Consider the following 25,775-nt stretch of genomic DNA (forward strand, 5'->3'; position numbering starts at 1 on the left):
ATGCATTTCTTTACTCTATGAGAAAGACTGGGCAGATGTAGTGTGGGAGACACTGAGAAAAATCAATGACTGACTGGGTTGTGTGTCTGTGTACATAATACAAAATTCCTTCTTTAGAAAGCCTGCTTCAGTTCAACTATTACAATCTATAAACAAGGTTCAAAATTTGTGGCTTGTGTTGAAGATTATCAGCAGGAGGTGAGCGGCTGTTGCTATGGTGCAGTCAGAACAGTCTAGAGCTAATCACCCTCAAAACGGTGGAGATGACCGTGGACTTTATGAAAGACCCCTCAACACTACTCCCCCTCACAATATCCAACAGCCCTGTGTCATCTGTGGAGACTTTCAAGTTTCTGGGCACATAAATTGCCACAGGAGCTGTTGATGCTGTTCTACACTGCAGTCATTGAATCTGTCCTGTGCATATCCATCACCATCAGCATCAATAGCTCCTGTGGCAGTTTATGTTGCTCTCCCATTTCAGGTCTTGGGAAATGCACAGTTAAAACAACAGAAAATATAGTTGGTGCCCCCTGCCCACCTCCCAGGACTGGTAAAAGAACCAGAAACCGGGCAGAAAAAAATCAGTATTGTCCCTTCACACCCTGGACACAACCTCTTTCAGCTCCTCCGTCCTGGCAGGCGCTATACAGAACTTTGTTCACTAAAACTGCCAGATTATATGTATCTATAAGTACTGCATTATAAAACCTATCAGTCATCACATCAGTATATGTTACACACACTACTGCTGTTGCATATTGCACAAAAGGTATAATATTGCACAATATTGTTATTTGCACTATTATGCACTTCTCACACTTTATGTACATAACTGATCAGTCATATATTCTATATTCATATTTAATACTCCGTCTCACATCGTCTGTATTATCTTGTATAGTATAGTGTTATTTATTTCTGTATTTTTGAGTCACAAACAGCTGGAACCGAATTCCTTGTGTGTGTCAACTCACTTGGCCAATAAACCTGATTCTGATTCTGATTCTGATTCTGATCATTTTGCTGACATTGGTCCACATTTGACCCTTTGCTGGAAGGGTCACTACAAATCCATATAAAGTGATTAGGCCTATAATAAGAATTCTTATATTCGTAGGAACTGTCTCTTCTAAGGAAATTTTGACTCAGTGGTTTGGTGTAAATCTAAGCGTGGCCCACCACCTCACTAAGATACTGTTTTGTTTTTATTACTTTAATATTAGTATCTGTCTTAATAAATAGGAAAAGTGCCTAAGAAGTGTCTAGTGTAGGAAAGCCTTAAACAGTAATCTATTTTCACTACAGGTGAAAGAAAATCCTTATTCCTTCATTTTGTCAGCCTTAATGACTTATTTATGAAAGTGTCGAGAGGGTGTACTATATGCAATAACAATGAATAACTATGTACAGAACTGATAAATGGCCAGTGGTACAATGCTTTTGTAAGAGTATGTTAGGCTTTAATATTTGAACACATATATTTGAGTTGAGTTGAGTTGAGCACATAGTGTAAATGTTTAGATTCCCTGCTCTTTACAGAGGAGGATGGAGTGGAGTAGAGAATAAAATGATCACCACAGTGGCGCTCGCTTAAACATCCCCTCCCAGCAGTAGGACTCTGCCATCTGTTGAAACATGTTAGCATATAAGATATACGTAAGCATGTAAGTGTGTTCTGGCAAAGACGTGTTTAATCAAACATGAACTGCTAAAATAATGTTATTTTGGAACAGGAAACCTCTCATCACCTGCATTCTTTTGTGCAGGAATATCATTTTCTGGTTCAGTAGTTCTATATCCTGCAAAGAAACGTAAGACTAGGATTAAAAATATCTGTTACTGAAAAGTAGGTTAATTCGGACATATCCAGTGTTGAGCTGCTTTATATTTCTCTTTTACCTTGTCCATCTTCTCATTCTGCTTTTGCTTGATTTGAGGAAGGAGTTCTTCCAGCCTTTCAATCTAAAATGAAAGCAATCTTGATATAATCAGGATGGAAAATATCTGTACTGCACCATATGTTGATATCATTTTTACATTATTATATAAGAAAATTTGACATCAGAAGTCTTACCCGTCTCACAACACTCTGTAGTCTCGACTTCAAGCTGCTGTTTATCACTGTCATAGCAATATTTCTGGGTTTTGCATTAACTTTATTTATATAGAGAGAAACAAAACAGGGTATACAAAAAAATATATAAATATGTAGGATTGAACATATCATAACTACATGCAGCAAAACCTTTATGAGAAATCATACCATGCTGAAAATATCTGGCCACTTCCAAGACATAAGGCCTAAGAGACAAAATCTTCATAAATAAAAATGATGAATAGAACCATTTCCTTTATCTTGCACTGTTTGTTTACCTCAAAGAGAGAAATGATTCTATATACTTTATTTCTTTATAAAGAATATGTTTATTCTTTAATTCTTTAAGACTATAATGTTTAAATCCAATGAATACAGTGCAAATAATAATAAAAAAATGCAAGGACTTACATTTGTTTGGTGTTCACTGGTATGAGGCCATTCAAAGGGATTAAAAAGCCTTGACTGTTTCGTATCTGTGAGGAGATTTTATTCATTCAGCAGAATTTCTTACACAATTCAGTTATGTGACCTAATACAATGCACAAAAAAAATATGATGTTTTTTTTAACCTGTTTTTATTAACCAGTACTCATCAGACACATGTCTACAAATACCTTGAAGGTGACCTGAGCAATGTCCAGTCTGAAAGAACGAGCTACAATCTGTGAAGGAATGGGAAAATGGATTACGAAGAAGAAGAAGAAGAAGAAGAAGAAGAAGAAGAAGAAGAAGAAGAAGAAGAAGAAGAACCTGAAGCATACCTGCCTCACTGTTGTAATTTTTGTCCCTCTTGGAATGTGAACTTCTTTCAGCGCTATAACTCTGTGATCTACAAATCAACCAGCCATCAGTCAAGTTTCTGAAAACTCATAATATATCTTAATTAAACTGATTCATGCATAGCATTAATTCAATTTCATTAAATAAAAAAACAACAACTAAACAACAATTAAATATTAACTAACAGGTTTAACAGCTCACTTGTACTGTTGCCTCTTTGTCAGCTGCACCTGTTAACATTCGAGTGCTCTTTGAGAGCTTTCAGACACTGCTATTGTCCAATATCGAGACAAAAATATATATTTTATAGTTCAACAGCTTATTGATTCGTTACTGAACTGGGACTTAAACAAAAGATAGATTTTGAACTTATGTTCCATGCATAGACTGGGGTTGCTATGGCAACCAAGATGCTCGGGCACAAGCATCCTCTGTTATGAATCAAATAGAGATAAATGTTTAAAAAAAATAATAATAATAACAATAGATTAAATAAATAGCAGATTTACTGTAAAGCATTACAAACCATTTAGGTCCAGCCTCTTCAACGCAAACCATACTGCCACATGTGCATTTTCCGCATGAGCGACTGGACCACTCTCCATCTCTGCAGCCTGATGTCAGTGACTGGAACAGTGTGAATCCAGCAACCTGCAGAGAGAACAGGGTCTGCTGAGAGGAAGTACTTCATCTCACAAAATAAAACAATCAATGCGTATGAAAAATCTTGTAGTGAATACAGAAAGAGACTTAGCTGTAGAAGTTTGGAAAAATGGACAGAAGCTTAAAGAACTCATTTACAAACTCTCAGAAAATATAGAAATGCAGAAAACAAGTTAAACTGATGGCTTTGGCAACATGCTGCTCTCTTTGGACATTGACTTAACATTGACATTTTAAATGCATTTAAAAAAAATTAAAAGAAAGAAAGTACAATATGCTTTAAAAAAGGTAGATAGATAGTAAGATTAAACAAAAAGCAAACAAAAAATATAAATAAAAACAAAAATAGATGACAATAATTATGAGTGTAAGCTCATAATGTCACGATATATGTCGTATATTTTTAGAAAGCCTGTAAGCTTGTAAACGACCGAATACATTGTTGCTGCTGACTTCACACTCCTTTCCCCACACACACACACACACACACACACACACACACACACACACACACACACACACACACACACACACACACACACACACACACACACACGAGCTGTGCTTCACCGCAGTAGTACCGCTAATGTAAAAGAAGCTCTCTGCTACACTGCACTATTGTGATTAATAACGGCTGAAAGGTCAGAGACGTTTGACCATGAATGAGGCGGAAGGACTGCGCTTTAGGAAGCAAACTAGACCTCAGGTTTTAACAGACGAGACGCATGAACCCCAATACAAAAGCACGAGGTGAGCTGTACTGTTAAACTTAACATGTTTCCTTCTGTCTTAACATAGACCTAAAACCCTATAAGAAATATATCTTTATATATATATATATATATATGTTTGCATGTACAATTTGTTTATATGGTGATATAATGCTGAGAAAGTTCAACATCTATTTATTACCTGTATATATTTATTAGTGCACTACAGTTATACCTATGAGAAATTTAGAACAACACATTAAATCCACTGTCATTAACACACACACACACACACACACACACACACACACACACGCACACACCCAAAGTGATGTATATATGTACTTATAAGCTCTGCCAAAAACACACTCAAAATGTTCTGGCAGCTGATATCTTTGCTCTAAGATCTGATTGTATCTAAGTCATATATCACATTATATACTATTCTAGTTGTTTAAATGCATAAATCATCTCAATTTCAGCACGTACAGTGGGAAGGTGTTCCGGGTCACACTGCTGTCTCTGGCTGTGTTTCTGATTCTCCCAGTCCTGGTGATCACTTTTCTTCTGGAGTCTCCCATTCAGCCAGAAGCATTCAGGTATTATATATATATATATATATAATGTGTGTGTGTGTGTGTGTGTGTATGTATGTATATTGTGTGTGTTTTCCCTTCATATAGCTTAGCGGACATTTGGATTTGCAAAAGTTTGTGGGAGATTATATATGTAAAAAACTAAGGGTTTTAGGTTTAAAAATAAAGCTGAGAAACCATCCAATTGTGCTGTACTTGTAGGGTCTTGTTTATTATACCGTTATACCGTTGACTCAGCCTGTAGTACTTGACATGATCAGTCATATTCAGAAATGTCACATGAGCAGCAACATTTCATTTTTCCATGATTTTTTTTTGGTTCTTTCTGGGTGTTTAGCAACAGGATTTAGACAGTTACTTCCTCCATTTAAATGTCAGCCTCTGCTAAAGTTGTCAGACCAGACTTCTGTCTGATTATTGTAGTACTTACCTGCATTTAGGAGTTTCTATTCTGTTTAGTAGTTAAGGTGTCAGGCTACCAATCGGAAGGTTGTGAGTTTGATTCCAGGTCCACTAAACTGCCACGGTTGGGCCCCTGTGCAAGGCCCCTAACCCTCAATTGCGCAGTTGTATAAACATAAGATAATTTAAGTCGCTCTGAGACAAGGAGTTTGCCAAAGGCTGTAAATGTAAAATGTAAATGAGTCTGTTTATTTTTTCTGTAATAGTGTAGAGCTCCCTGCATTCCCTGCCTCATATAGCTTTTTTTCTGGGTTAATTCCAGAAGCACTGCTGCATATTTAAGTACACTTGGCACTAATGTCAAACCAATCTGCAAAGACGTCTCATTAATATACATCTCTCAGTTCTGTGTCAATGCCTAATGATTGATCTTGTTCCTGGTCCTTTTTGACACTCCACTAATGTTATTGCCTGGGCTAAGAATTGTTTTCCCCAAGAACTGAAGCATAAACTGATGTCATGTTCTTTTATGTATTTTAAGTTTTTTGATGTTGTTGTTGTTGCTGTTGTTTTATAGTCTCAATGAACCACCACTAATGACTGGTTGCTTTGAGCCCAATCTAAAGCTTAGACAGGCCGAAAGACTGTTTGAGGACCAGCTCATTGGGCCTGAATCTATCGCTAATATTGGAGGTCAGTACATGCAGTCACTGGGATCTGTCATTCATTGTATTTTCTTTATTTTGTCCTTGTGAATGAATCAGTGGCACATTAGTAGGAACTGTAAGTGGGGCAAAGGTCACCTGGTCTGGTTAAACTATAATGTTTCATACCTGTGTAAGGCTCTTTTGTCTGTATTTTTACTGCATTATATATTATATTATATTATATTATATTATTATATATTTCTTCCTGGTTGTACTTTTTTAGTGTTTTACATTTTACAACAGTATTTTCCCCCTTGCAGATATTCTTTACACTGGTACTGCAGATGGAAAGATTGTGAAAATTGACGGGAGAAAAATCAGTGTTGTGGCAACTCTTGGCAAGCTTCCATGTGGTAAGCAAAAAGTACAAACTGTTTCATCACTGGATGTGTTGCAACCTAAGTCTTTGTCAATAGAACCAGGGACATTAAAGTGACAATTTACAAGTGACACAGCACAGAGAAATGATTTGACATCCTCTGTCGTAATAATGTTTTTCTCTGGACTCTCTATAAATGAATCACTGAATAGCTGTTGAGTGAATAGTTAAGTTGGTTGGTTGTTAGCTTTCTGTTGAAAGTTATGAACCTGAGGTTGCATGACCGTTTCCTCATATACTTATGTGAATTGTGGAGGCAGCAGCCAAGTCATGTCTGTCATGTCATGTGAGACTGAGTGCTATTATAAAACATTATATGATTCCTGTGATCCTTACCACTACACAACTACTTTTTTTAAAGAAAGGATGACAGGAAGGTGTATTAGGATTGGATCACATATACACTTGTCCAAAAGCTTGTGGACTCCTCATTATAACACAAATATATGTTTTTTGAAAAATTCCATTCCAGAATTTTTCCCACTTGTTATAATAACCTACAAGAGCGTTAGTGAGGTCAGACACTGATGTCAGGCGATTAGGTGCGTATTCTGTGTTCAGTTTCATCCCAGAAGTGGTCAGTGGGGTTGAGGTCAGGGCTCTGTACAGGTCACTCGATCTCTTCCATGTCTTTATGGATCTCTCTTGAAACACTGGATCAGTTTTGGGCAGATACAAGCAAAAGTATTAGCTGTAAAAGAGGTATGTGGTCTTATCTGAATAGTGCTGTTATGTGTACAGGTTTTCATTCCATTCAAGCACAAACCACACCCGAGTTTACTGAAAGCAAAGATTAACTGATTAAATAGTCTGAATCGGATGCAGCAGCTGCCTGATTGGAACTAAAGCATGCATGCATACTGACCCTTTCCACATAAAATTGGACACCTCTGAACTATAATAATAATTCCACACACCTCTAATTATAAACTAGAGTGATGACGTGTGGAGAACAGAGTGAGGAGAATTTAGACAAAACTGTCTCTGCTGCCATTACACCCCTAATAACATCTTCAGTAATGCGGCTTGTTTAACGTGCTGTTGTTTTTAAGCATGTGATATACAATAACGTGGAGCCTGCAGTTGTTTCACTATTCTTTCATTTATGTAAAGGTTCTCCTGAGCAAGAACACGTTTGTGGCCGGCCGCTTGGAATCAAAGTAGGTCCGAATGGCACCTTGTTTGTGGCTGATGCCTACCTGGGCCTGTTTGAGGTTAATCCTGTCACAGGTAAGATAAAGAAAAACATCTTTCTTTTTGTAGTTGTTCTCTTGTTGTTGTTGTTTTTTTTTTTCATTTTCTCTAATCAAGCTTAATATTGTACCTAACCACCATCACCCCAAACAAAAAATGTCATTTCTACTGATTGTATTTCAGGGAAAATAACAGCCATTGAAACTCATCTAAAGAGACATCTAACATTCTGTCTATAATCTATTTTAACAAATGTACAGTATACTATGAATCTTAACCAATACCTTATTAGTAACCTAGAATTAATATCTCACAAACTATATAGTTCTAGTCATCAGCTTCACTTTATACTGATGAATATTGAGTATCTTAACCCTTCTGTCAAATTGACATTAGTGTCTCAATGACCCACTCCACTGACTTTGGCCTTCAGGTGAGACAACACATCTAGTGAGCACCAAGAAGCCGATTGTTGGTCGACGGCTCTCATTTGTCAATGACCTGGATGTGACACAGGATGGGAAGAAGGTGTATTTCACTGACTCCAGCAGCAGGTGGCACCGTAGAGACTTCATGAAACTCATCATGGAGGCCACAGCAGATGGAAGGTAATTGACCCTTTAGTCAATGTCTTTGTTTTTACTGTAGTTTCAGGTATCATTATTAATTTTAGCAGCAACCTACATTAAAAACAATGTATATGTATTAAGGCAGTTTGCTTTACAACATAGTTGCTGATACTGATTTGGTATTTTAGGGTTCTGGAGTATGATACTGAGACTAAAGAGGTCGCAGTCATGATGGATAACTTGCGCTTTCCTAACGGCATCATTCTCCTTCCCGATGAAGAGTCTGTTCTTGTTGCTGAAACTACGATGGCAAGAATAAGAAGGTAGGTTTATATCTTCATATAAGATGGTATTGGTGGGTATTTTTGCTGTAAAAATGGACTGTTTTTGGTGTGTTTTTAAGATGACATAATCATTCATAATATTATATAATATAATATTCAAATGAAGTAAGACTGAGAAAATATGGATGCTACTTAAAACCATTCCTTTAGTTCAACAATGACCAAATTCTCACTATAACACCATGTCAGTTAAATCCTGATTTTATCTAGATCACATCAGGGATTCGGTTTTAGTCAACTCACTGTATTTGATCCCTAGAAGGTAATACATATACAAATACATATATAAATATAGTATTTAGTATGCAAACATGTGATTGGGGAAAATACACCCAGCTCTGTGTTTAGTGTGTACAGTAACACACCAAATGATGAGTGAAACAAGCCTGGATAAAGGCACCATTACTGCTTCAAAGCAACATAGTTACCTTCCCAAATGTAAACCTCAATTACCAGTGGGTTAAATCTCACAGATGAATTAGCTTAAGGTTTAGTGGCCTAAAACAGGCTCAGGGTCTGCTTTATGAACATTACTGATTAATGGGGAATGTTTTCTTTAAGCTGAATGTACAAAAATAAGACAGTGATGTCACTTAAGCCACTTATGTATTTCATGATTTTAATACTCTACCCTGAGGCGCTGATAAACGAGGGAGAGTTCTCACATTCTTACTGAATTTGACAGATTAAATTAGCTTTGCTTTCCATTTTCCCCTTCCCACATATCCACACGCTTTCATGTTATTCACACATTTATTTCAGAGGTTCCCTTTTTTGCACTGCAGTTGATTTAATGTCACGTGTAAAATTCGACCCTGTTGACCTTCCTACTTTATCACTTCTCACAGACGAGTTGTGTATGGAAATGCGCTCCACCCCCCTTGCTGTTTTCATACTGCTCACGTCTGCTGGAGCTAGTGCGAGTCTCCACACACACACACACACACACACACACACACACAATCTTTACCTGGATGAGTGATGCAAGCTTGCTGTTGCCTAGGTAACAGAATCCTTCATTAAGCTTCCAGCGTTGAGAGACAAATGCCACATACGTTCTATTAGTGAAGCTAGTGTGGGCACAACAAGGGGGAGTGTAGAAAATGTTCTTGTGTAATCTCCTCGTTTCTAAGCTTTGTTACATGGGAACTTGGAATGATTAATGTTATTCTGCATTTGATTCACTTAAGGGTGACGGAACCCAATCATACGATCTACATGATAGAAGGATACCAAAAATGACCCAGCTGCAGTTAATACACACCAGTAGGAACCAAGATCGTGCTAATGAGTCACCCGCTGCTTTTATTGATTGTTAGCCACATTACTGGGGAAATGTTTCACATTCTTTGTGAATTAAGCAGACTGAATTAGATCCTTGTAAATGCCCCCAGGGAGATCATACAGAGATTCAAGATTCTGCTCGGCTACACAGGATTAATTAAGTGAAACAGGTATTGTGTAAGTGAAGATTTCATTATAAACCATGTAATACCAAGGTTATGTCTTTACATTAAAAAGCACTTTCCTTGTTTGAAAAAAACTGAATATGACCTGAACTTGACTACCTCAGTTTTATTAATCTCAGTAATTTACTCTTAAGTTGTTGGTGATAATGTGGTCTGGTGTTTCACTTTCTGTATTGTTTAATTGCCCAAAGGATTCACGTGGCTGGTCTCAATAAGGGAGGCATGGACACTTTTATAGAAAACCTGCCTGGCTTTCCTGACAACCTCCGCCGCAGTTCCTCTGGTGGTTACTGGGTGGCCATGTCTGCCATTCGGCCAAACCCTGGCTTCTCCATGCTCGACTTCTTGTCACAAAGACCCTGGATTAAGAATCTCATATTTAAGGTAGGTGTATGTTACATATGCACACTGCCTTCCAAAATTATTTGAATGAACAGCCAGAACATTTTAGGAAAGTGAGAGAAATTGAAAAATGAATAAAAAAAATTTCCCCAATATCTACAGATCTCTTATAGATTCTCATTTAGCTCTCTCCAAAAATTGTTTCTGGTGTTTAGCAATCACCATCTGAATCCTCTAATAAATGAGCATTTTTTTGTGTGTTGTTGAAGTTTTGTTTGGATTGTTGTCCTACTGGAAGAGCTATTCTTCTTGGGCCTCATTTATATAACTTAAGTATAAGATTTAGGTCCCCTGAAAAGAACTTTTTATTAATAAACTATTATTTATAAGCATAGAAAAAGTACTGAAAAAAGAAGCATTTCAGAATGTGAATGATCATCACTATATAAGTATAGGCTATATAAATAGTCACTTATCTGAGATCACTTGCATGTTTGTGGTATGATAGTAGTTTCTCCTTAAAAGTCATTATTTATTCTCTAGTAACTCTTGCATTTATTAAACATGGGTACTTTCAGTTATGCTTCAGAAAATCAGAAATTGCTGCCAGTTGCATTTTGATGTTGCCCTGTTTGAGATATGTGGGTGAAAAACTATTTATGTCATCCTATACGGATGGCATGCCATGGCTCAGGATGACTCATCACAGCCCTTGCTGAAAAGTACCATTGCAAATATCTCACATTTGTCAATGCCTTGTAAGATAGGTTTTACATGAGTTTAGCACAACAAGCTCCCAGTGCTAATTGTAATTCTGAACAGGATGTCTCTCTGGATTTAAAGGTGGTCCATAAGCCGGTCATCGTTTTAAACCAAAAAAAAAAAACCCAAAGCATTTCAAAATGGTTTGTCATTACTCTATGTTTGGTGGAATTCTCTCTGAAAAACTTCCAGCATGTCCATTGTCAGTTCAACAAATTCACAACTTTTGATAGCCAAGAGAGCACTCGTTATTTGTTGGATGAGGCTTTATACATAAATGTGATACGGAATGCTAGTTAAATCTCAGTAGGGTGCATAATACTTTTCATAAACACTCTACATAAGTCATGACCTCAATCATCAATTGTCCGTTTAGTGGAAAGGATATATAAGCTATGAAGCTATTTTTATGGAAATTAGCTCAAGGTGGTCAGCTTATTCTCAATTTGGGAATTCTCTGATTTTTGCCAACTAGTCTGTCAGTTATCTCATATTTTTACCCTAGTGAAATAACGTCAGGAACACAAAAGTGTTCCTTATGGTTCAGGTTAGTTTAAAATGCTTAAATATTACTTTTTCATTATTGGGGTATGAATTATAATTTTGAGAGTCTCAGTAAATCGTGCTTTTCTTTAAATAATTTTATATTCAAAGATGTATAATTTTTTTTAATAAAGATGGATTTCTCTCATATTTTAATTTAATAAATGTATGGTATTTTAATTTCCTCTGACATCTTGTTTTGCGCATCTCTACCAAGGGTGCTAATAATTCTCTTGGGCACTGCAGATGATTTAAATCAGTGATTCTTCTTGTTCTTTTTTCCCACATTCAACTTGCTGACTGTCAAATTATTCAGATCACTAAATCTTAAACCTGGAAGGAATGTATAAGGCACTGTACTCATATCCAAGGGTGTTAAAATCACTTTTATATGATGTGGTGGTGGTTTTTTGTAAGACGGTAACAGGGTTCTAGCAGTTTGTCTATGTGTTTTTTCAGCTCTTCAGCCAGGAAACACTACTGAAGTTTGTGCCACGCTACAGTCTGGTGGTGGAGCTGCAGGATGGAGGAACATGTGTGCGGAGTTTCCACGACCCACATGGCACTGTGGCAGCCTATATCAGCGAGGCCCATGAGCACAATGGTTACCTTTACCTGGGCTCCTTCCGCTCTCCTTACCTGTGTAAACTTGACTTGAGCAAAGTGTAAAACAGTCCTACAAGAACATGGGACTGTAAGTCATTGAGGCTTCATTATCAGTCATGTAACATTTCCAACAAACCATTTTTGAACCCTCTCTCCTGATCCACTGCTGAACTGAGAAACCCGAGTCCTTAATACACGTTCCTGCATTTAATACAGATGCTGTCATTCAGCTTTGACTTACACTCACTGAGCACTTTATTATAAACATAGGAGTCTCAAAACAGCCTCAATTTTTCATGGCATGGATTCCACAAGATGTTGGAAACATTCCTTTGAGCTTTTAGTCCATGTTAACATGAATACATCACAATTTCTGCAGACTTTCATATTATAAATCTTCCATTCCAATTCTTTTTTCTATAGGATTCAGATTTTGTGACTGGAAAGAACATGGAACACTATAATGTTCAGGATACCAGTTTGAGATGACTTTGTGACAAGGTGCATTATCAGGTGGAAGGAGCCATTAGAAGATAAATTGTTGCCATGAAGCGAAGCACAGCGTTGACAAATAGGCTGTGGCATTCGAACAATGATTTATCCTGACCCTGCCACCTATGAGCATCAGACCAGTCTACGTTTTTTCCAGTCTTCACCTATCCATTTGTGGCACGGTCTGAGGTTTTTTTTCATTCTGAGATGCTTTTCTGCTCACCACAATTGTACAGAGTGCTTATCTGAGTTACTGTAGCCTTTCTACCAGCTCTAACTATTTAGGCCTTTCTCTTATGACCTCTCTCATCAATAAGGTGTTTCTGTCCACAGAACCGATGCTGACTGGATTTTTTTTTTCCCGTAATTGAACCATTCTGAATAAATTCTAGACACGTTTGTCTATGAAAATCTCAGGCGATCAGCAGAAATACCCAAACCAGCTCATCTGGCAGGAACAGCCATTAACAATCTGATGGTTAATGTGAGCACTGCCTGAAGCTGCTGGCCTGTATCTGCATGATTTTATATACTGCACTGCTGCCACGTGATTGGCTGATTAGATCATTACATGAGTGCTCAGTGATAATAAAGTGCTCAGTGAATGTTAAGTTTTTTGTTTTGCTGAGCCATGTGACTTTGTGTTTTGTTTCTCTCTCTCATACTGAATGGTGTGTGTGTGTATATATAAGCATGTCTGCAGATGTCAACCTGCTTTATTTAAAGAGATGACATTTCTATATTTGTTTTGCTCCTATGACAGGAGGTGCACAACGTTTGCAGCATGATTTGGTTTTATTTTGACTGGACTGTCATCTGGTCCTTAAATTAGAGCTGCTGATTTACTCAAACTACAGAAATATCAGTATTGATGACAACTTGTGAAATTTATAACTTCTAGTTGCAGGACTGAAATGTAACACTGGAATGCCAAAACTTTATTTTACAAATCCATTGCTTTACTTTAAAACACTTACATTAGTTATGTTTCTGAGCTTCCATTTGCAAAGATCATTTCAGCTCTGAAGGAGGAACTGGCTATTAGCAATAATTTCCTGTTGATTACTTTCGCCAGTTTAATTCATGAGTTTAATTCATGACCATTTGTTAGCATTAATAGCAGCTATTGGAAAGTGTGTACAATAAAGAAAGAAAGAAATGAACCAGCATGTCTATATCTTCCATTGAGCAGTACTATGGAGCTAAAACTAGGTATTACACAAGATCAGGCTTAATATAAATTATAGCTTAAAAACAGCTGCTCTGCTGAACCTTACAGAAACCTCTTTACTTCCCACCACATACTAGTCATAGCTCTGATGTACATTTGTCACCATACGATCAGTTTAATCAGTATCTAGGTATTATGCATGAGCACTGAAGGAGCAGTTCAATTATGCATAGCAACCGAGTATTTTATTCTTAACGGGTTCACTGAAATTCAAAGCACGTGCTGTTTCAGATGCATAGTTATTAATAATACTTGTCTGAAGGGAGGCAAACAAAATGTGTGGTCTTCATTAGCTTCAGCCATGGTATAGCCCACACCTCAAAGTTACAGAGAAATGTCTGAAAAATAAAAACATTACATTTGTCAAAATATGTTTCTAAAGGCAGTATATGATACAAATGATAAAGGATTGACTTGAATAAAATTCATTGAAATGATCCACAGTGATTAGGATCTAAAGACTATCTGAAAATGATCTATGGATCAATCTGTGTATTATTATTATTATTATTATTATTATTATTATTATTATTGTTATTGTTATTATTATTGGTGGCAGTTAAAACTTTTACCCTCTTTCCATTTAGATTTCAAGACATTCTTCAACAAAATACATTTCACCTGTTGTAAACCAGGTTCTGGCTGGAAGCCACAGTTTGCAAGGTCCACATCAGTCTCTCTCTTCATGCACACAGTCCGAGATATCTCGATCTTGAGAAGGTACTTTATACCTTTAACGATCTGTGGATTAAAAGAAAGAAAAAAAAACGAGAGAAACAGGGTAGTATCTTGTTAATTTTAGTACATTTCTCACATGAAGAGGTAGACTTCAGGTCTTACTTGTCTTTGTGCCTCATCGATGGCTGAAGCCTTAAAAAAGAAGGCATCATTGGACTTGTTGTTGAAGGTGTAGGTTGCAGTTAGGACAGCCTGTTTAACTCCTGTATCATTTTTACTGACATTTTGAGGTTTGCCCGGAGCAGGCTTATTGGCAAAGAAATGAAGTGAAGATTTTTCTGGAAGAGTTTAAAAAGACAAATTGTGAAATCTAAGTGAAAAGAAGTGTTAATCTAAGTGAAAACAAATTTGTATTACAATGGTGAATGAAAAAGTGGAGATATTTCACCAGGTTTAAGCATTTTTAAAATAAGCACCATCACCGCACTTCCCTTCTGAAATTCAAGTTATCATTCATACTGAAGAGCTTAAAGCTGGTTTTAAAAGCCCAACAATGGCTCTTTGCAAGACTCATCGCGACAACTAAAGCTGCTACTGAGGCTCCAGTCCATGTTGATTATCTCCTATTCAAGCACAACAAGCCTCCTCACTGACAGCGAGTTATTAAAGAAGTGATGTCTCTTGATGCTGACATGTTATTTGTGTACTTTAAAAACAAAGATATAAAAATGGCTTGGTTCAGCAACGGTAGTAAGAAGGGAGTAGAGAAGTTAAAGGAACTTTCTGATCTTATTCTCAATGTTTTTTCCCTGGATGAAAATAAGATCCAGGTCGTGCACTCATCTGACACCTGAACGATCGCATTAGACTGCTAGTCTGAACCTATACTGCATATTACACGGCACTGACTTAGAGAGAGTTCAGCTACCATCACATTGTTCAAATATTAATGGTGTGAATCTATATAATTTAAACTGTGCATGTTGTGTTAAGTAAGAAAACGGAATATAAGCACCCTCTGTGTCTGTACTACTCCCCCCCACCCAGTTTTCTTTTGTGATCACAGGCTGCTAAGTTTGAGCTTGCTGAGGTCTCTATTTCACACATACACAGCACAACCAGCCTTTTTACAGAGAAAATAAAAAGCGTCAACTCTACATGTCTCTGTTTTACGGTAGATAGTTACTCTTGGTGGGCTTTTTGTTTCTTTTGACAAAATATTGTGTGGAAGATGATTGTTCAAATTTTGACCCCTTAGGTAAGCTTGAGCTCAAAAAGGTTGAAGATCACTGTTGTACAAGATGATCGAAAAAGCTTTTAAAGGCATAGATTATTTGAGTTGAGCACATCATAGACAAGTTCTTCATGCTTACTAGTTATGTTGAAAAGCAGACAACACAGCTTTAGGGTAAAACAGGACTGTTTTAACATTAAAGGCTCTTAATATGTACAACTCACAAAGAATATTTGTGTTTCTTACCAGAGGAACAAAATCCAGCCAGAAGGAAGGCTAGAAGCAGATAATAAGAAGCGTCCATGGCTGTGCAAGTTCTTTCAGCTTTGCTCAGCTACTTCCTGTGGAGCAACACTTCAACCACCTCAGCTTAACTGAGTCAGTCCCCCAACTGTAACCCACACCACTGCTAGAAAGTTCCACTAAGCTAAAGCTCATACAACAAACCTAGGTGAATTTAATTAAGCAATATCCTGTCAGTGTCCATTGTGTCCATCCTGTCCATCAAGTAGAGACGTGACTGACACCAGAGACTTTAGTGTGTAGAGGTTACTTTGAACAGTGCCAGAGACCCTAGTGGTTTCCCACACATCCTGTGTTCAGATAGTACATACACATGCACATACACACAGCCTAAGCCTCCACTAAACATCTTGTGCAAGCACAATTCGAAATTCTTCCTTATTAAATGTTATCAGTTGCTTTATTTAGGAGTGAGGTGAAGTGCTAGTGAAGTAACTATGGAAAAAACAACAACCAGATCCTGTTTCTGGTTGGAATCATCACCAAACTGGTTCCCAAGATGGCAGATTGTTTGTCTTTTCTTTTCATCGTCTTTGTAATGAAATGGTTGAGTTGCCTGACACTGATGTTGCTGTTCTAGTTTGGTCAAAGGGGTTTATGTTGTATGTTGTGGAGTTTCCATGTGCGTCCGGCAGGTGGCGCTGTTTGGACGCTGTAATTTCCTTTCTTCTGCCACATGGGATAATAGCGTGTTCGAGCTTTCCTGTATCTGTAAGGTAATCATTATTACTGGCTGATCTTGGATACAAAAATATCCATTATTTAACGGTCAGAATAAAGCCTGGGAGAATTATAGATTCAGATTTATAATTTACATCCATTGGCTTTGTGTCAATATGAAAAATGTGCACACTCCTAAAGTACATAATACATAATAACATAATTGAGCCTACCATAATATACCAATGGCTATATTTTCAGATTCCCACATCAATATCTTATTTTAGTTATGCATTTTTTCTCAGTGTTATAAATGTAATGAAGGTTTAATGGGATGTTAGTTTGTTGATTACAAAATAAATAAATAAATGAGTCCAATTTTATGGTCTTCCAGCATCTTAGTCTGCGAAGCTATTGTACCTGTCAAAAGTGTCTTCATGCTTTCCAGTAGGTTGGAGCTGTGCCCAGCCATAGCCAATTCCTCATGTGCATGCTATTCTTGCATGTATTTTGGCATGTGATACCTGGTCATAATTGAACCTTTGCCAGTCCACTTCAGCATAAATTGAATTTCCTTTGCTGAAGAGCGTGCAGCCTTGTCCTCATATGAGAGAAGACAAAGCTCAAAAGAGCATTTGTACTGAACCCCCGCAATCAAAATCCCTCTCCATCTGTTGTTTTTTAGCTGCACCATCAGTACCTATTCAGGGCTTGTGCTCATTTTGATCCTAGCACAGTATTCCTAATCAAAATACTATCAGCAACAGTTTCCGGTCATAGGTCACTGTAGTGTAGCTCTTACCATTATCACTCATTGTTAGTTCAATATCACACAAATGTGTTTTCATGTTTCAGGAGAAGAGCTCTGTCTATTTTTAAACTCCACTGATATACAGTACAACATATTGTATAGGAAATATTTTTAGCTTTAATTGCACTATTCCATATTTCTTGGCCATATCATGTGGATATTATTCTTTTATAAATGTTTATATAATGCCTTTAACTATTTTGAATGTTTAAATGTGCAGATCTTTATTTTCTGGTGTTAACCAGATAGACAAATACTGTAGATACATGCTGCAACAATATATGTTTCACATTTTTCCTCACAGTGTCATATTTTTAGCTCAGATATTAATAGATGTTGTATTTAAACCACTGTCTTGCAGAATGTCACAACACGGGAAATATTAAGACAGTACAAGAGACCTCAGTGGCTGTGGAAAAGATAAACATTTATTCAGGACACAGCAGTGCGCATCCTCAACTGTTGACATTGCAAGGAATTCATATTCATCTAATTCTGTGGAGAAATGGATAGATTTAAATAGATTTTAGTTTTTTTGCCCTTTAAGTATTTAGGAGTGTAAAAAAACGAATTTAAGCCTCAGAGTCATAGTCCTTTAATTAGATAACATAAATATACCTTACTATTATTTATCAAAGATGCATGTGATCAAATGTGAGCTTAAGCATTAATTTTACAGATGCACTACTGTAATTTTTGCTGTTTTAATGGTAGTGTTTAATAATGAATTCATTTTAATACTATCTGAATAAAGTCAGAATATTTAATGATAGAAAGTCTAAAGCTAAAGTTGTTCCATTATTGCAAGCATACATTTGTAGTATCAGGGTATCAGGACAGGATATGCTGAGGGGAAGAAAGGAAGAATTCATAGTTCCCAGAAATTTGGATTTAAATGCCTGGACATACTGTACATGTATATTTAAAATCAGAATGGTCATATGTACCTGGACAATGTAACTTGGTGTAATCTGACATATTCCTAATCTTAAAATAATAATCTGTACAACTCACCTATAATATTATAGCCTTCTTTCTTGACGTATTGCTACATCATTCTCATGCATCATAAATGTTACATGTATTTGGGCTTTTTTTTTACCTTCATTTCTTTCCTATGTATTAAATTGTGTTAAATTGTGATGTGTTATATATGTTTCACCAGATTTCTTTGGATGGTAAAGGGGCTTACTAAACAGATTCTACCTGGAAATTTTCCATGAAGGGAAAGCCTTTATGGAAAAAGGAAATGTTATTGATATGTATAAATATCTGTGGATAGACACATAGACACAACCACACTGAAATCTTCACTCAGACTGTACTGTGGTTTCATGAATCAGTTTTCAATCATTTATATGGTGATTTCTCAACAATATGGATAAATATAAAGGTCAATGTGTTTAGTAATATATATTTTCTATCAATACTGCCAGTAGTAGTAATAGCAAACATAAACATAAACGTGTCTTGGTGGAGGCCTCTGTATGTGCTGGGCAGCACTGTTACTTTGTGAGCTTTTATGATTCAAAATAGTGGATAGTGTGTAATATAGTACACCGGTGTATACTAGATGCTTTCGGATATGCACTGCATTCACACTCTGTGATGAGTGTCAGACAGGGATGGTTTTAGACTAGGTTAAAAGCGCATGTCTCTCAGTAATCATCACATGGTGCATGGGGGCTAAACACTTCACAGAGCTGTGTGGTGGCAATGTATATGAGCGTGTGATATGAGAGAGAAAAGTAAAGGCCAGTAAGCTGAAAAAAAAAACACATCTTGTGCATAAAGATCACACAAAGTCATGAAGACCAGTGGAGGTTAATGGAAATCCATGATTAGACATTTAAGGGTGTTTCTCTAAGTGCTCTCAGTTTGATGACAACATTTTAAGGTGGCATGTGTACAGTTTGACTCTGGGTCACTTTAAAGTGATCTGATTTCATTTGCTATGTTTGTTTGTGATTGATTTTGTGGTATATGTTTTGTGCATTGTGAAAACAATTTTGCTTTATAGATAAACAACTTACTGTATGGGTCCAAAATTCTACAAGCACTGGATAAAATGCTTGTGTTTGGCATTCGTTTTTAATTTATCAAGGTTAATTAAGGTTTTAATTACACTTAATATCAATGACAACCCAAGGGAAAGACAGTATCTTAGAAATACTTACATGAGTTTCAGAGAATATTAGTATTGTGTATGTCCCATTTTTTGTTGTAATAACAATGTGCAATCGAGCTGACACAAGACTCCCGAGTCTTGTAACCCGAGTGTAAAACCTGATTATTCATTTCGGATCAAATTCTTCTATATGCCTTCTGAGCAAATGGATCAGTGAAAGGGGTAACACTCACAAAAAGCAAAGGAATCAACAGGATCAATATAGCAAATTTTACATAATAGTATACATAAGTATACATTATATATATATATATATATATATATATATATATATATATATATATATATATATATATATATATATATATATAATTATTATTATTGTTGTTGTTGTTGTTGTTGTTATTATTATTATTATTATTATTATTATTATTATTATTATTAGCAGTAGTAGTAGTAGTAGTAGTAGTAGTAGTAGTAGTAGTAGTAGTAAAAAAGGAGTTGTGGTGTTCACTAATCTGTGGTAATCTCACTAATGCTAAAATTTCCACAAAGACAAAAGACAATTCAGACCTCTTTGAATCCAATTACCTTGTGAAACCCAAAAGCACAGACACCATTTGCATCTCTTTACCTTTCAGGTGAACTTTAACATGACTGAGTATGGTTTGTTTAAAAATGGCTATATATGAAAACACCAGTGTGTGAATATAGAGCAGAAGACTTTGATTATAGTGCTTGTTAGTACTCTCACTTTTTTCTTGATTCACTGCCTGCAAATACCATTGAAAATCCCCTTTTTAATACATAAATTGATAAACACAATATTTTTTCCCACTTATTTCCCAGATGAACATCAATTCACCTGTATTTTTGTGAAGAATATAATGGCCATCAGTTTAGACCATCTGTCATGCAAATTCCTAGTAAGTTTTTTTTTATTTTTAATAGGACTAAAACCCATAATCCACAATCCCACACCAACAATTATTAGACTCTGTATGAGCATCTGTTCCACAGATGTCTGTTATGCTTATATGGTAATATAAACCAAAAGCCTGATATTTTCATAAGCATTCATTTGGAGACTTCAGGGACAAACATTCTCTCTGATTAAATTATTACAAATACAATACAAATACTGTATTTTAGGCAAAAGACAAAGTTTGAAAATTGATTTAATGAAACTTGTTTTTTTATGCATTCTGAAAGTGAAAGAGAGTTTCTGAGTATATTTATCAATGTATCGGTTACTCAGCTGACATGCAAACCCTTCTTTGTGCTAAGGCTTGTTGTCTTTTATCCCTCTGCTTAATAAATAATTGGAAAAGATTGCATTTGTCAGGTTTACACTGATGGTGCTACTGTTTGTCATTAAGTACCTGGGTATAGGTTTCCATTTAAAAAAAATCATTGAAGTGTAGATCACTACTGCCTGAATAGATAAGCAATATTATCATTGTTTCGAAGCTCTTAATATGAAGATGCTTCTTCAGATATTGCTTAATTGAGGAACTGTACTCCTAGAAAAAAGTTCCTTGAGAGTTCTTGGTATAGCTACCAGATCTTCTATCCTGGAACCTTGAAAAAAGGTGCAGGTCTGGTTTATATGTTTTCTACATAGAATCTTTAAGGATTTTAACCCTTGTGGGACTAACTAAAGCAAGCAGAAGGTAATTTATGGGCTGTTTTTCGTACATTGTGTAATTACTGATTATAGACTATGTCACATCGAATTAAAGAATCATCTCCTGTCCTTTATCCCAGTTGACCTTGAGACTTTACTGTAACTCCACTAATGAATTAATTTGCTGTTCTCAATACATATAATTTGTTTGGGTAAAAATAATACTGAATGGGAGTTATAACATGAGTAAGGTGTGCTAGAACAGTTTGTTCTTGATCAGAGAGCTGCTGTAGAATAGCAGGTCATTTGGCTGCACTAAATCACACTGAAATCCAATTCCATTGCGTCCTTTGCTGATTACTATCAGTGTAACAAAACTGATTGATGTTCAGGGATATGTTTAACCAGAGACACAGGGGAGATGAATTCAATCTTCAGTTCAATCTTAAATCTCATAGCCTCTGTGACATTTGCACTTTATTGGGTCATTCCTTGAATGAGCATATTAGATTTCTGTTCAATATTTTACCTCACATTCCTGACATGTTCTCAATAGGGATCCGAATGAGATTGGAAGCGCTGAATAGACACAGTAATTTATTCCTTCAATTAGCAATATAGTATATTGTTTTTCTTCATGAGGGCATGTCTCTGATAAAGGAATATCGCCCAACCTCAATTCATGACAAGAAAGAGATTTCATGGTCAAATGCAAGCACTTTTATCCCTCCACATTCATCTCACCTTGTGTTATTCCCTTTAGAGTAAAGCTTCTATTAGAGTTTTTTTTTCCCAATTTATTACTGTTCCACACATGGCAGTTGATTTAAGCTGAAAAGAAGCCACATGGCCGTGACACCATAGGGACAACAAAACTGGTGATCGAAAAAGACGAAAAATGTAAACGTTATAAATATAAATAAAGCCCATGTGATTCCACTTCAGCCCTCCAACTGTTTACATGTAATCTCATCAGTATGCAGATACAGTCAGTGTAAGCAAAATGGCTCAGACCTCATAATGTTCTGCAGGGCTCTGCATTAAACTGCACCATGTTCACATGAATTTCATATTAGGAGACTCAGCATGGTTGAAATACTCCAGTGACTTCAAATCACACAGTAGCATCTCAACACTGCATGGTTTAGTGTTTTCTCTATTCAGACACTGACTCAGCTTTTGAAATGCTGATTCAGGAGTTTTTAAAGCAAGAGATTAAAACTTGAAACCTAAAAATGCAATTCAACACATGCAAAACAGACAGGTGTTCAGTGTTCAGACTGATTCTGAGTCTTGGGTTAGGTAATGTTATGGTTTGGACCAAATGCATGGTAATGTTCTTAAAATCACATTCTGTTTTTAAATGCAAATGAATACTATTCTGAAAGATGAAACTATTGATTTGCTATTTTGTAGAATTTTTATTTTTATAGAATCTGGAATCATTGATTTTTACTACTTATTGCCACCCATTTCTGTTGTTTTTCTTCAAAAGAGATCTCAGAAACATTTCAATCATCCAATAGGAGAACAGAAGAAAATTCAAAAAAGAACTGGTGGCGCTGCTTTTTCAATGGGGTCAGAACTCAGAGTCATCCACGATACAGCACCGTGCATCAGAGAGGGTTAAGGGATCAAGGGCAGCTGCAGCTTGACAGTGTTGAGACCGTCTGATCAGATCTGCAGAGTATTAACCGTTGACCCAACTTTGTCTGTGGCTTGTGTCCATTTGTCTTCTAAGGTGGAGGTCACTTCAAATCGATACAAAGCATTTCAGACAGATCACCTCTATCCGATGATGAAACATTTATATCCACATTGCTGAGACCTCTTCTGGGATTAAAATGTCCCCATGCCCAGGACATATGGGCTCACTCACTAGTTTGATATGTGTGAAATCTGATAGTCACCAGTAGTGATGAAGTGATGGCAGTTCCTGCTCATTTCAGTGAGTCAGGTCATTAAGCTCAGCTCACCAGTAGTAGCCGATGCTTTCAGATCACAAAAGACCCATTGCCATTTTTTCTGTAATGGACAAAGTATTCAATAGTTTGCCCAATGAACAATGTCTGAAAATGTCTCATTAAATCTTAATTAATCTTTTAATTAACAAAAGAGCAATACTTTGCATTGTATTTCATAACCCATTACACATACAGAAAGCATTCACTAAGCACATTATTGTGTTTGCTGTGTGTGTGTTTCATTATGAAGATTCATTTTCATTTATACTGACAATGAACTCCTCTAATACACTGAAGACAAACATCTTCAACAAGCAATGTTTAGCACCTCGTTCTGCCTAATAATATTTCAAGCAATGGTCTGTGTCCAATAAACACAAGTAGTTGAAACTAGTTATTGGTTAGTTATCTGTGAAAAAGAGGAATTTGCAGCATTTTCTACCACAAATATCAAAACATTCATTGAGGGAATAGAATTTTCATACCTCATACAGTACCTTCAATATAGTCCCGGAGATATCTAAACACATTAAACCAACATTTTTACTAAAACACTGTGATGAAATGTACTTAAATCTGTCAACCTTCTGTATGCATTTTTGTAAACAACTAATTAAAATCTTTTTTCAACATGTTCAGAAATCATTAAGCTAGTTACTTTGGTAAATAAGTATCCCGATATTTTGTCTTTCTTCTGCACAATGCATTTTCATGAAGTACTATAGAAATACCAGTGATGTAACTAACAACCTTACCATTGCTAAAAATAACATGTGCTCCATGTAGGATGCACAATTAATAATTTTTCCTCTCTCCAAGCCCGTTTTCTGATCATCAGTTTGAGAAGCTGCCATAGCTGCAAAGTAAACTTTAACCCCTTTAACACAAGAATGTAGACGGGCATTTCTCACTAGCCCTCAGCTCTGTGTAGAGTGTAACCTAGCAACAGTGTCTAAGTGCCATTTACTTTAATCTAGATTTCCAAACCCAGTGCTGCTGAAGTAGGGCTTGTAGCTAATGTCACCTGGATTTGCATTTTCCACAGCCTGTACGAGAATGCTAAATAAAATGTTTGGCATCAAGGGAAATAACTGTGGTTATTCTTTCCATGGTGCATGGCTCCATTATTCTTTCCAGCACATTGCTTTATTGGTGGAATGATTGGCTATTGATTACAGGTGGTTTGTTTTTCCAATAAGGCACAGTAGGACAATTTGAAATTTGAAATTTGGTAGATGGAAAGCAACCATGCAGGAGATGATAAGAGTATTGTCAGGAAATAAGGCATGACACAGACTAAAAAAAAGATCACGTTGGAAAGGGCTGTGGAGGTCCTTCACTAGAGAGTTGTGAATGCTGAATTCTCTCTTTATACCTTCTGAAACTTGGCTTTTATAAGTGCTTATATTTAAAGACCAATAAATGACAGATGGGCTTGTTATAAATGTATATCCTATAAAACCCAAATGGAGATTTAAAAAAAATAATAATAATTTCATTAAAGCAATTAAAAAAAAAAGTTTCTAAGGCAGAAATTTATAGAACTTCAGGAATCAACATAAAAAGACTTAGTTGTTCATAATAATAGTCTGTAATAAGACATTCAGAACTAGTCTCTCGTTTAGTCTCATTACTGCTGATTTATATTAGTGAATTATTATCTTGAAAAGAAGGATTAGATGATGGCTATCAGCACCACAGATATATTCCAGTTCCAGTTCCTTGCTTTGGGCTAAATTCATTGGGCTACTAATTTATCATCTAAAAAATATTTGGCAGATGACTTTATCAAAAATGAAATGAAATTTTTATTTTTTTTTGTATTTATCCAATAAAGGAAAAAATCTTCTGAACTTTTATAACACCAATGCAATATTAGTTGGCACAGAGAGCACTGGATAATATCTGTGAAAATAATTGCAAGAGATAACTCTTTTTTTGCAAATAAGCGCTTCCAGCAATCGTTTGCTTTTAAATAAGGCTTTGAAACTACACTCTAGTGACATTTATCTGGGTAAATCTAAAAAAAAATTAAAACATTGCCAACATAATTATAGTGAATGCTTATTGTTAATCTGCTCTCCATGTTATTTTTTGCCAGTGAGTCAAGAGAACAGATTGAATATCAGGGGATAAAATAACAAAAAAAGAGTAACATCCTACCCCTGAAACCATGCTCTGTGTGTAGCAAACTGCCATTGCATTAACACATTAATGTGCAGAAGTCTCTCATGTTAGTAAATGTAGTTCACAGCAGAAAGCCTCTGTTCAAGGCTCAAGATTCATTTTGTATTCAGTGTCTGATTCTCTGTGTATGCTTTTCTGACAGAGTAAATATAACCTTGTTTGTTTTTGTGTGTGTTTGTGTGTGTGTGTGTGTGTGTGTGTGTGTGTGTGTGTGTGTGTGTGTGTGTGTGTGTGTGTGTGTGTGTGTGTGTGTGTGTGGGCGTGTGTGTGTTCTTTGTGGAGTCCGAACATCC

General features: G+C 36.2%; 3 protein-coding genes across 3 annotated transcripts; 1 reads left to right on the top strand and 2 right to left on the bottom strand.

Moving 5' to 3' along the window:
* Positions 1-1,438: 1,438 nt before the first annotated feature.
* On the bottom strand, positions 1,439-3,976 carry si:zfos-1056e6.1 (uncharacterized protein LOC107988029 homolog). The gene is made up of 9 exons (XM_047812244.1): positions 3,408-3,976; positions 2,863-2,930; positions 2,716-2,763; positions 2,510-2,574; positions 2,267-2,304; positions 2,078-2,157; positions 1,903-1,965; positions 1,752-1,802; positions 1,439-1,628 (listed from the first exon to the last, which is right to left on the bottom strand). The coding sequence occupies exons 1-9, from the start codon at positions 3,484-3,486 to the stop codon at positions 1,575-1,577; spliced, it is 546 nt and encodes a 181-aa protein (XP_047668200.1). The 5' UTR covers positions 3,487-3,976; the 3' UTR covers positions 1,439-1,574.
* A 72-nt stretch (positions 3,977-4,048) lies between these two features.
* LOC113644983 (adipocyte plasma membrane associated protein) lies at positions 4,049-13,822 on the top strand. Its single transcript, XM_027150217.2, has 9 exons — positions 4,049-4,294; positions 4,737-4,853; positions 5,830-5,945; positions 6,220-6,312; positions 7,452-7,568; positions 7,966-8,140; positions 8,290-8,424; positions 10,106-10,298; positions 12,021-13,822. The coding sequence occupies exons 1-9, from the start codon at positions 4,203-4,205 to the stop codon at positions 12,228-12,230; spliced, it is 1,248 nt and encodes a 415-aa protein (XP_027006018.1). The 5' UTR covers positions 4,049-4,202; the 3' UTR covers positions 12,231-13,822.
* On the bottom strand, positions 13,575-16,966 carry LOC113644984 (cystatin-F). Its single transcript, XM_027150218.2, has 4 exons — positions 16,049-16,966; positions 14,731-14,906; positions 14,512-14,631; positions 13,575-14,228 (listed from the first exon to the last, which is right to left on the bottom strand). Exons 1-4 carry the CDS (start codon positions 16,104-16,106, stop codon positions 14,133-14,135), a joined length of 450 nt encoding a protein of 149 aa, XP_027006019.1. The 5' UTR covers positions 16,107-16,966; the 3' UTR covers positions 13,575-14,132.
* Between the last annotated feature and the right edge of the window lie 8,809 nt (positions 16,967-25,775).

This window comes from Tachysurus fulvidraco, chromosome 4, assembly GCF_022655615.1.
Source record: "Tachysurus fulvidraco isolate hzauxx_2018 chromosome 4, HZAU_PFXX_2.0, whole genome shotgun sequence".
Lineage (NCBI taxonomy): Eukaryota > Metazoa > Chordata > Actinopteri > Siluriformes > Bagridae > Tachysurus > Tachysurus fulvidraco.